This window comes from Marmota flaviventris, chromosome 1, assembly GCF_047511675.1.
Source record: "Marmota flaviventris isolate mMarFla1 chromosome 1, mMarFla1.hap1, whole genome shotgun sequence".
Classification (NCBI taxonomy): Eukaryota; Metazoa; Chordata; class Mammalia; order Rodentia; family Sciuridae; genus Marmota; species Marmota flaviventris.
The window spans coordinates 68,540,365-68,553,226 of NC_092498.1; the positions used below are offsets into that span (position 1 = coordinate 68,540,365).

The window sequence follows — 12,862 nt, forward strand, 5'->3', positions numbered from 1 at the left end:
TGTGAGATGGGACCACTAAAGTCCACCCCATCATGTATTATGAGGACCTGGTAGGCATACCTGTGGGACAGTGTCTGGGCCATGGTGAAGTGTGTGTTTGGGTATGGCAATTTGAGTCGTTAGTCCATCAAACTTCTGATGGGAGATCATCAATGTAATCATTGTTGCTTTCTTTACCATATTTGTTCATATAATTTTTATCTCTTTAGGAATTTGGTGACAGGCGCTGTTAGTCTGATCCTCCCTTACATGAAGGCCAAGACAAAGATCCAGTTTGGAAATGAGAAAGGAGAACTAGTGGGCGACGTTGGCTCTATCTCTTGATATCTCCCAGAGGCGCAGAAAAAGGATTCATGAAGATGTGGACAAGACTTCAAGTTCTTACTTTAGCTTTATTTTCAAAGGGATTTTTACTCTCTTTAGGGGATCATAACTTTATGAGGAGGGAGATTAAAATAGAAGGTGACCTTGTTTTGGGGGGCCTATTTCCTATTAATGAAAAAGGCACTGGAACTGAAGACTGTGGGCGAATCAATGAAGATCGAGGGATCCAACGCCTGGAAGCTATGTTGTTTGCTATTGATGAAATCAACAAAGACAATTACCTTCTACCCGGAGTGAAATTGGGTGTTCATATTCTGGATACATGTTCAAGGGATACCTATGCTTTAGAGCAATCACTGGAGTTTGTCAGGGCATCTTTGACTAAAGTGGATGAAGCTGAGTATATGTGTCCTGACGGATCGTATGCCATTCAAGAAAATATCCCTCTGCTCATTGCAGGGGTCATTGGTGGCTCTTACAGCAGTGTTTCCATACAGGTAAGACTGGCATATATTCCTGCTAAAAGCTGTGTCTCTTTGCTTTTATGTCTTGGGGGCAACAAAAGAAGGCTATCCTAATAATTTCATCAATGGATGATGTCATATTTCTATCAGTATTTGATAACACAGGTAGCTATTGCAGCATAACACAATGCCCTGAAATTCAATTGTTTGACCCAATTACTTATTAGTTTACAAGCCTGAAGTAATGACTTCACTCCTTTACAGTAAGCCAGTGGTGACTAGGCTTAGCAGTGGGTGGTTTTGCCCAGGTTGTCTCCTAGAATCAATGCTCTAGCCCATGGAAGTTCTCAGAGTGATGGCAGGGGTGTGAGGGAATGCAAACTCAACTGTATAATTCCTCTTCAAGCTCCTGCTTGTGTCATATCTGCTAGTATCCCATTAGCTGAAGCAATTCCACGGGGCTCAGCTCAGAGTCAAGAAGCAGGAAAGAATGGCCTGCCCACAGTAAATAATAGTGCTACATAATTCCATAATAGAGTATCCATAGAAGATAAAATAAGAATTTCAAGCCATGGATAAAAGCAATCACAGGAAGGTACAATATCCCTGAATTCACACACATTTTTTACTAAAACATCATTTTGTTTAGACACAAAATAAAGAACTTCTCAGTATATAAACTTTAAAATGTATGCAGAGAAGCCAGATAATTAACCCTCTCCTCAAAAAACAAAAAGACTTAGCACATAAAGTAGATACAAAGCTGATAAGTGATTCTCAGGTTTTGTTAGAAAAAAAGAAACATTCAAATTCTTGCAGTGCTTATGTACATGATCATAGAGTTCAGAGACAGAACAGAACTGAGAAATCATGCAGCTCAACCTTCTCATTTTCCCAATTCCCAAAGAGATGTTGGTCTCAAGAAAACTCCCATTGGTAGGAAGCACAAACTCTAGGATTCAGATCTTTTGTACTTTTCTGCTTTTTCAGCTACCACGTGTGATTTCAGTACTTAAAGTTCAATTTGTTTTCTGGTGAGAACACTATTGTCACAGTATTAAAAGTCCATGATTCTAAGAGTAATACACTTTGCCTCCTACCAAATTACTGTAATCAAAGCCCAAGCATTAAAGATACTCACATTGTCTTTGTATGTCACAAACCCACTTCAAGTGGCTCTATTTGCATTGGAATAGCCTTATTTCTATATCCCAGATTTGCAGCACTTAAAATTCTACGTGTTATTCTGTGTTGTTCTAAATGAGCTATTTCAAATTTCTTTCCCTCTTTAGAGCACACAGTCATATTATAAGTAATTAGGATAATTGGTTTTTCATAAACACCCTTTGACTTCATTAGATGAATAGAAAATATTGCACATCTCAAAGCACAGCATGTTAATTTTGTCACTATTTCTATACTTGGGTCAGTAGAGGTAGAATTTGTTATTGGAGAAAAGAGAAAATTTAAGATGTATACCCACCATACTTTAATAACAATTTCATCTGTGAATGTCAATCATTTCACAAATATTTATATTATACCCAATGTTACTGTTAGTAAGGAACAGGAATATATGCTTTTTCTGACATTAATGCATCCCAACATAGTAAATAGCACTATTCCAGAGCAGATGTGTCATAATGATTTATCCAAAGTATTTAACAAGCTATATATTGCAAAATAAATTTTTTACCTAATTTTACTCTTTTGATATCTCAAAAGAGTGAGACTGGTTTAAGGGGGGAAAAATGTAGGCTTCTAAAACTCTTTACTGGTCCTCAAGGGAGGAAATCACTAATCTTACTCATCAAAGGACCTGGCTTTTTATTTCATTTATCTAGTCAATACACCATAAAGTCACAAATGCTGATATGGTTTTTGTCTCCTCCACTATAAATAAACAAAAACTAGTATATAAAAATGAGTATAGATTTGGACATCAGAAAGACCTGGGTGTCAAGTCCAACATTGCCATTTGCTGGTTAGTTGTAAAATGAGCAAAAGAGAATCTACCTCAAAAAGGTGTGGAAAGGAGAAATTGAGAAAATTCATGAAAAATTCTTCACCCAAAAAATAAGATTCATTAAATGGTTACTATTGTGTTCCCAAAATTATAGGAAAAGTCAGCTGAGAAGCTACATTTAAAACCAATTCTGTGGCCTTTGTAGTGGCCAGGCAATCTAATGAGATCATGGGCTGGTCCCCCAGCAGGTCAGTCTGGATAAAGAGCCTAATGTGTGCTCTGCACTGTGACAGGGTTAGAGAGAATACTAAAGTCATATAGAACACGTTCTTGACTTCAAGGCATTTAAAGCCTGGCTGGGGGTTCAGTACAACTGTGAAATAGCAATTACTCTAATTCAGTAATTAGATGACAGAATGAAAGTTGCATTAGACAAAGGTTGATAGGGCCACAGTGAGAAGTAGATACTGGATCTGAGGATATTGAACATAAATTTGTGGTAAATGTTTATGGGGAAGGGGACAGGACTTTGGCAAGAGTAAGGAGGTGAGCTAAAGAGAAAGGGACAGAGTAGGGATCTCCATTCCCTCCTGACTACTCAGGCTCTGATTAGGCCACACCCCAGAACAAAGTAAACCTGGGAGATGGAACAAATGGTCTCTAAACAGTGACCTCCAGGCACCCTTCCAAGGAAACTTTCTACATCAGACCTTCCTTTAGCAAAGCATCATGAATGAAAAGAGGTCCAAAGAGGCCTTTACACAGCTAAGAATTGAAGTATGTTATCCTTGCAAACATATTTGTCCTTTAATAAGAATTCTTAAAAGTATCCTTAGTGTCAATCCAAAGTAGTAGGCTCCTAATGGTGAATGTACTCTTGTACATTAATGAGGGAGACACTATAGAAGATTTGTGTGGGTATCGTTCTTACTCACCCTCTTCAGTTTCCATGAATGATTCTCATCATGCACCTGGTGTCTGATGACCATGAGGATAGCATGTGCCTGGTTGTCCTGCCATCCTCTCTTTTCTCCTTTCAACTTCCTCAATATATCCCGGAAAGTGTTTCTGCTTGAACTGAATTAGGTCAGGGAAGAGGATGAAACTGTAAAAGCAAATGAGTACAAATCTATAATTTAAAAAATGTCTGTCATTCAATTGTCACTAACTGAAGCCCAGAATTTTCAGTAACAAAATTGCCCATTGGGAGAGAATTTTAGACATTCATATTTGTGCATCTTCTTTCTGTGGCTGGGTCAGTTGTTTAGATGTTGTAAACTCTGGGTTGCTTTATTGGCCATATTGCCTCAGGGGGTACTTTCTCTACAGCCTCCTTTTCTTCCAACTAAAGGAGAGGAATTCTTAGGAATACAGCAAAGGAGACATCTCCTGCTGTGTTATAGGAGAGGGCTTTGAATGGAAGAGAGGGTTCTTAAGATTTGCTGGGTTAAGCCAATCACCATTGATGAAGACCTAGATAATTATTTTCCTAATGTTCTAATTAAGGATGACAACCACTCTGTGGTGGTCCCTTCACAAAGCAACGCTATTTATTTTTTAATTGAGTATTCAATAAAAGCAAGCATCAAAATCCTTCTATATTAGCAAATGGAGTTGGGGGGTCTATTCACCCCTCTGGTAAGTTCTTTTTCAAAGCATTTTAATACTATATCCTAATCTTCTCTATAAGCCTGCAAACCCCTCACTTCAGGGAAAATAGTATTTCTTCAAGAAGCGAATCAGGTTGGTTGCCTTTAGCTAGGCAACTGTCTTTGTGGTTCTTATATAGAAGCAATATTCATGCTTGTGCTTTTCAAATAGGCTGTAGTTAGTTCCTAAGTGGTTCAGTCAAAAATGTTCCTTGAAATGTGCCCAAAATGTTCCTGACTCTTTTTGGAGGATGTAACATTTTCTCATTCTTTCTTGCCTAAGTAGAACAAATTTTCAATGGAACATGCAAGTATAAGTTACCCAGTCATTGTTTCGTCTATGAATATTAAAGTGACCCAAGCAACAAATGAGGATTTGGGTTAAATGGCATCTAAAAGTTTAGCTCATAGAAAAGTCAGAGGTTTGTCTTGAATCTCCTTTTCATCGCTGATATAGTTATACCCTTTTTCAAGATTTCTAGTACAATCTACAGCCCAGGAACTCTAACTCTGAGCAGCAGTTTTTATGACATAGTTTATCATGACATGACTTTGGACATACGATGCATTTCTCAGATTATATCCCTGGGAAGAATTACTCTTTAAACCAAATTCTTTGCAATACATTTTGTAGATTTTAGTTACATGGGGGAAAGGAGAAAGAGACCGTTTTATTTTACTTCTTCCACCCAATTCCATAGTGCTGGTAGATTTTGTGAACCACCACTGGTCAATTTGTACCAAGCATTGCTGTACTTTAATAATTTATTCCTCATTCCCCCTCAAATGATTTTGGGAAGGTCATACATTAATTGCTACTCTTATAGGAAAATTGAAAAAATAGTCCAAGAATACAAAAGCCTTCACAGAGTTAGCTGTCTCCAAGTTCTGAAAGGCTGCTAATGGAAACAGTTACATTTTCTCTGTGGATAAATAGATTGAATCTAGAGCAAAGTTTCTCAACCTTGACAGTATTGACATTTTTGTCTGGAAAACTCTTTGATATGTGAGGTCATATATTATTGTAGAATGTTTAGGAGCATCCTAGTCTCTACCCATAAGGTGCCAGCAGCCCAAGTTGTGACACCCAAAAGTATTTCCATACATTACCAAGTTACAAAACTAACTCCTTTTCTCAACGAGAATCTCCAATCTAGAGGAAGGCATATTTGGAGCCAATAGAAAAATGAGTTCTGAGAAATGAAATTGCCTATAAGTGAGGGACAAGAAAGAATAATGTCCTCTGTTACCAAAGTTGTTCAAACAAAAACCAACCGTTTATTAAAAATAGCAAAATATCAGATTAGTATTTGAATTATATGGCACTAAAGGATGTTGCTTAATTTTATAATTGTATGTGGTTAATCAAAACATTCTATTAGGGCCTAAGTGATTGCAAAGGAAGTATCTAAAACAATGCAAAATAAATAATAAGTACTTTTCTATCAGGATCATTTTGAAGCAGCAGTCTAATTATTTTTTTTTTACTAGATTGTGGAAGTATTTTGTGAATATGATGACTTAAGCACCTAAATTACCTATATATTCCAACTAAGGAGTATATATAAAATTATTTTTCATCAGAACATTGCTTTTACTAAGCAGATATATTTTAGACACATCAAAAACTGTTGTGTAGTGTCTAAATGACATGGAGCAGAAAGAATGTAAAATAAAACTCAAAAATAGCAAAGCATCTTACAAGCCTCTGAGGCATGTAAAAGCAAATTAGAAAATGTCAATAAACAGGTGCAAGTGTAGGACCTGGCAATTGACAACATAAGTACTAGGAGACCAGGAAGAATAACAGAATGAGCAGAAAGGAATGAAGTTGAACAGGAAAAAGATATTTAGTTCTGTTTAAACAGAAAACCTACCTCTGAAGTCTCCCTAGGAAGTTGCTTTCTTATAGTATAAAGAGGGGTGTCTTGATAGACCTCCAAAAAGAAAACAGTGTTTCTTATAATGGTAATACAATATGCTTTAGCTATCCTACACTATCAATCCTCAGCTGAAAACCTGTTTTGGAGTAGCCTTTCCCAAGCTCCTACATAAAAACACACCTCTATTACTACCTTATTAACTCAATATAATTTTTCATATTTATTTTTTCAATATATATATATTTTTTCCTCCAAACTATAAAGCCACTTGAGTTTAGGAACCACATCCATATATATTTGTTTTATTGGCTCCAAGGATAATGGCTCTACCAGGTAAGAAGTGGAAAGGTTTCAAATGAATTGAAAGAAGTAATATATTATAAACTGCTGCATGTCCAAACTGCTGAAAATCCCCAAATGAATCTTGGATTGGGGTCATGACAATGACCAACCTATTGTACATCAGTCTGGATGTTTATAAATAAGAAAAAAAACATTTTCCTACAGTGGAAAAGTGAGTTTGACATAACAAACAGTTGATGTAGAAAGATGAGCATGTGAAACAAAATTACCTCCATCCCCTCCTCACTGTCTGCATCTATGCCACAAGATGCCTTGACTTGAGAACAGCTCAAGGAACTCCAATCCATTGGTCCTTAGAGCAACTCTTTCAGAGAAGACTGTTTTAGTCAGTTTTCTCACTGCTGTGGGTAAAGGATCTGACCTGAAAACAAGTGTAGAGAAGGAAAAGTTTATTTGAGGGCTCACAGTTTCAGAGGTCTCATTCCATAGAAGCCTGGCTGTGCTCCTCAGACTTGAGGTGAGGCTGAACATCATGGCAGGAGAGGGTGGCAGAGGAAAGCAACTCACATCATGGTGATCAAAATGCAGAGAGAAAGATTCAACTCTCCAGATACAAATATATATACAAAACCAAACCCCAGTTCCCACCTCCTTCAGCCACACCCTACCACTTCAGTTACCATTCAGTTAATCCCTCCCAGGGGATTAAATTATCATTGGGTTAAAACTCTTTCAACCCAATCATTTCTCCTCTGAACCTTCTTGCATTGTCTTACTTCTGAGTTTTGGGGGGACACCTCACATCCAAATCAAAACACTATCCAAGACTCAAAACAACTGGATACTAAGAACCATTACAGATAAGCTTGGAGCCCCATCCTTATCCTAATCTGGCTCTATGCAATCTTTCTGCAGAAAGAACATGAAGAGTGCCTGTGCTCCTAGCTAACACTGTGCTCCTAGCTAACACAAAGGAAAAGGGAACAGCATTATGTCCTAAAGTAGAGCAGAATGAAAGCACTCAAAATGTATTTATTAACCTATTATCAGTGTCTATCACTAAAAAAGTAAAAGTGATAGATGTATTTGGTGTGTTCAATGTTGCAAATAAAGCGATTACAGTGAATCATTTTATTTATTTATAAAAGAAATAAGTGAAAACCTACACATAAATTTTTTAGAGTACCTTTCTCAAAAATTTTAACACTGTAATTAAAAACTCTAGGACTAGGACTTACTCAACCCCTTATTGCTGTTTACTCATGTCTAAGATGAAGATAATAATAATAATATCTGCTTTAGTCAGCTTTTTCACCACTGTGACTAAAAGATCTGATCAGAACAATTTTAGGAGAAAAAGCTTATTTAGGGGTTCACAGTTTAGAGGTCCAAATCAATAATACAGCCAGCTCCATCCCCCCAGAGACTCCAGGTGAGGCTGAACATCATGGCTGAAGAGTGTGCAGAGGGAAACAGCTCCCATGATGACAGAAAACAGACAGATCCATCTCCACTAGCCAAATAGGAATACATACCTCAAAGTTACTCCCCCAGTGCTCCACCTCCTCCAGCCACACCCTACCTGCCTTCAATTACCAATTAATCCCATCAGGTGATAAATTCACTGATTGGGTTAATACTCTTGTAACCCAACCATTTCTTCTCTAAACCTTCTTACATTGTCTCACAAATAAGCTTTTGTGGACCACCTCACATTTAAACCATAACAATATCCCTTTCATTGAATTATCATGGGAATTAAATAAGAAAATAACATAAAAAGCAACAAAAATAATGCTTTAGCTAATAAGCATTCAACATTTTAGCAGATATTATTATCTGTTCATTTTTCATTTTGTTTTGTTGGTTTCTTTTAACATCTCCAGACTAAGTGGAACAATTTCAAAAATAATTGAGACTCACAAAGGTTAAGTACCAACCTCAAGTTTCTATCAGTTTACAAGTAGTGAGATCCTTCGAATCTAGATAGCTTGCCACCCACACTGCTGTCCACATCACTCCCTCACATCATCTAAGCTTCAGAAAACTTTACTCAAAAGTTATCTCAGAATTTTAAAATTTATTTTCTTCCCAGACTTTTCATTGTAAAGCAATTTCATAAAAGCTGTTATGAAACTTCCCTCCGTTGCTCTTGCTTTGCCTCCTGCAAGGAAGGGCAATGATGTTCAAGGACTTCATCACAGTGTGGGAGGAACCAAAACCAGCAATTAAAAATGCTTCTGCTAACATAGTTTCATTGTAGAAATTTCTCATCAGAAGTAATTGTCTAAGATATATTATTTTCCCCCTTTGCTTTGGAGTTAATTTGTTCCTTAATTAATTCCCCTTCTGTCATGTATTTATTTAGAAACTAGTGAAAGACAAGAGGTTACCGTCAGGACCACTCTTCACAGGTCATCAATTCACAGGGCAATAGAAGGACCTATGAACCAGGCTTATGCTGCAGATCTCATATCCATCATGGAAGCCATGGATTGAAAAGCAAGGGATATAGACATTCTTAACATATTAGCAAGGCTTTTATGGTTAGCGATTAATAGATAAACTAATTGAAATAAGATTTTCTGTTAATTAAGACATGATTTGACTTTAATGACACCAAGTTCTCTTTTCAAATTGCTATTAAATATGTGCCTTTTAATGGATCAACATGTACAAGGTTCACTATTTCAATATAGAAAGAGCCAATTCTTAGCAGTTGATAATAATGAAAGTCCAGTTATTTAATGTAGTAGAAGTGCTTCTACTGATCTATGAAAACATGCAGTTGAAAACTCACAGAGTGTTTTTCCAATTAGTAGACTTTGGGAATTTAAGCACAGTGTTCCAGAAACACCTGCAGGTAAATTCTAAGCAAACAGTGATACTCCAAGCAGTATATCAGTAGGACTTGAAACACTAAAATTGTGATGTTGCTATTTTTGACACCACCACCTGGTATATTATGGAAATCCCTCTGTTACTAGTGACAAAGTCTTAATTCTTGCCAGCTCTTTGACTTTACATTCCAACAGAGGGAAGTACAACACGAGAAAATACAATCAAAATGATACTTTCAAAAATTATCTTCCAGGGCTAGGGTTGAGCAGTTGCCTGGCATGTGTGAGGCACTGGGTTCCATCCTCAGCACCACATAAAAATAAACAAAATAAAGGTATTGTGTCCATCTCCAACTAAAAAAAGAAATTTTAAATTATCTTCCAAATAATGATCAGATTTCCTTGCCAGGTGGTTAGAATGGCAAAGCATGTTGAGAAATATGCCATCATTTAACAGGATTGAATTTGCAAGGTGTACATCCCAGGGACTAGTTGATTCCTTCCAGGAACTATGCCTCCAATTTGGATGGATGTCACAGGTTTACAGTGGGGCTTCTTAGAAGATAAACCAGGTAATGAAGCTGTCCCAATGTGGAACATATTTAGTGGCATGTGATGTACAATTTGTCCAGAAACTTTCTATAAAAAGTAACTTTCCAACAATATTTAACAGATTCATTAAATATATATTGTTCATGCTTACATAGTTGTCTTAGATATATAACTCATATAAGATTTGAAGAAAGGCAATGATAATGTAGATTGTTGTCACCAGGCAAATTTCAACAGCTATAATGTCTATTTGCCTCTCAGCTCTTATTTCTACACTAAAGAAAGTCTTTGTGTTATCTTTTCTGTGATGCTTTCAGAAAGTTAAAAATTCTTGAGCCTTTCTACAGTTTTCAACAACTATAAAAATTTATGACCTGCTTCCTTCCAAGGATTCAAGCTATCCTATAATGGCACAAATTAAAACCTGAGCACCTGAATAATGACTATCAACCAATAAAATAGTTTAGGCAGACTCAAGTTTTTTCTAAACCCCCAATACTGGTATTTCTATTATTAACTTTTTCAGTGTTATTGGAAATATGAGGTTCCTGCCTTCAAGAACTCATAGTCTAAATGAGAATAAATCTTTAATCTGTCTACTGATCCTTTCCAGACTTTTTCTTTCCAAGTTGGATGTCATCCACTGTAGTCTTTTTAAAATATAATTTTGTTCATGTCATTCCCTTCCCTAAAAAATGTTCATGGCTCTTTATCTCTTAAATAATAAAGATCAAAATACTTATAATGGCACATAAAATATGTTGGCAATGTAACCACAATCCTATGCTTCCTTGCCTTCTACTAATCCCTGGGAGGTACTGGGTACCGTGATGACACAGAAGGATCTGGTACTATTAAGCAGTGTGAATGTCTCTCTGTGTTGTCTCCTCTACCTAAAAACTTCCTTTTCCCTTTCTCTGCTTATAAGACTTCCACTTATTTTTCAGAATCGTGCCTAAATGTTATGGCCATATCTTACCTGAGTGTAATTAGTTGCTCTTTCACCTGAGTTTTACATGAGCTTGTATACATATATCTCAAAATTTTATCTTTGGCTGGTTTTTTTTTTTGTATCCTAGAAAATGATAACCTCCTTGAGGACAATGAAGGCACAATGCCCTCATTTTAAAAGAATATCTTGTATAATAGGCATCAATCAAAGTTGGCTGAATGAGTGACTGAGTTAGACATTGTCATCTTCTCTATCACTTTTATAGTCAATGAGTTAAGGGATTCTTATACATTATAATTTAAACCTCATATAACTTCCTAAGCCAGGAATTACTATTCTCTTTGTACAGATGAAGAAACTGAAGTACATGGAGTTAAAATAAGTGGCCTAAGGCCACACAGCTAGTGAAGGAAGAAGCTAGGGTTCTAATGCTGGCCTGTGGCTTGTCTGATTCCAGCTCTATGCACTCAGCCATGACACTTTTTTCCTTTTAAGCCTGACAGCTCTGTTGAATTAATGAATAGTTAACAAAGAAATCATTCCAAATGTCATAGTTTTGTTTGCCACAAACAGTGTATATCTCTGTGCTCTAAATTACCATGGGACTTCTTTAGTAAATAATGAGCACTTAAGGAAACAGGCTACAGCCTTCAGCTCCCATGTTTGTATTCTTTAAACCACCAAGAAGGATTGCAATGCCTCTTTTTTATTGATAAAGCTGTCTTTGTCATATTATTGTTATTACAAGTGAGTTCAGGGGTCATATAAATACGATTGCATCAACTTGTAACTATGTTAAATCTTCAAGGGACATTGTCAAAAATCAATACCTAAGGCACTAAGGGACATGTTTTTGACAAGTCTGTTGGTGTCAAGTCGCCCTGGGAGTTATCTTTCACAGGTACTGCTGGCTAGCACAAACACTCTGGGTGAGACATGACATAGACCTTTTGACCCCATCATCAGTGTCCAGAACCCAAGCCAGTTCAGTTCCATGTTTTCTCTTGCAATTAATCATGGGGGAAAAAGAGGAGCAAAGAGAGATAAAGACTGTTCCAGTGGGCAAAATGCCTCCTTTTCTTTCTTCTAAGTACCTGCTGAGTCTGAATTAAAAAAAAAAAAAAAAAAAAAAGGTTATTTCTGAGATAATTTCTTGTTAGCATGGGAGCAAGACAGACCCTTGTTGAATGTGGAGTGGCATTGTCATGGTGAAAACCCTGTCAGGACTTAAAATGCTTGTCTTCTGCACTAATGTGATTCGAGGAATCCTTCTTGGTCTGTGTGGCATTTCAGTCTCAATGATGAGCCATGAGAATACCAAAATAGATAACCTCACTATTCATGAATCCCTTAGTTTCAAATGAAGAAGAAAATGTAAAGTACATGACAATCTAGATTGCACACCACAGGTTTTGAGTGCAATTGTTTCAGGAAAGATTTGGGACACAAATCATGGTAGCTGTGAACCATTTTTCAGGTTTCTGCTTCTATTAAGGAGTTCTTTGTTTGGAATACTCATGGAACATGACTGAGACTGAGTCATGCTATTGAATGGGAATGGCAATATGGAACTTTGACCCATGAATTTTGGGGGGTCCTGGAATGTAGAGTTGATGACTTTTGCAGATTCTACTAAGTAAACTGACATTTGCTATATTTCATTAAATGATTAAATCAAGATTAATCCCTGACCTTAACACATGAACTGTAGTCAACTTATTTCAATGGAAAATGTTTCCAGATGTGATGCAGATATGGCCCAAAAAAGTGACTAATCCTTCCTACAATAACAATATGATTGGCATCCTCTATGAGCAGAAAACTTATGTGATGTGAACAGCTTGAATTCCTCAGGCAGTTTCTCAACTATCTACCACCTCCAGTTCCACTTTAAAATACAAGCCAATCTGGGATTTTGTATGGTTAATA

At 36.7% G+C, this 12,862-nt stretch overlaps 1 protein-coding gene across 1 annotated transcript in view; it reads left to right on the top strand.

The window, feature by feature from the left end:
* Window positions 1–353: 353 nt before the first annotated feature.
* The window catches only part of Grm3 (glutamate metabotropic receptor 3), an 84,982-nt gene continuing 72,473 nt past the window's right edge, over window positions 354–12,862 (top strand). Inside the window, exon 1 of the mRNA XM_027932726.2 lies at window positions 354–821. Coding sequence (XP_027788527.1) covers window positions 354–821 — 468 coding nt within the window. The remainder of the gene's footprint in view (window positions 822–12,862) is intronic.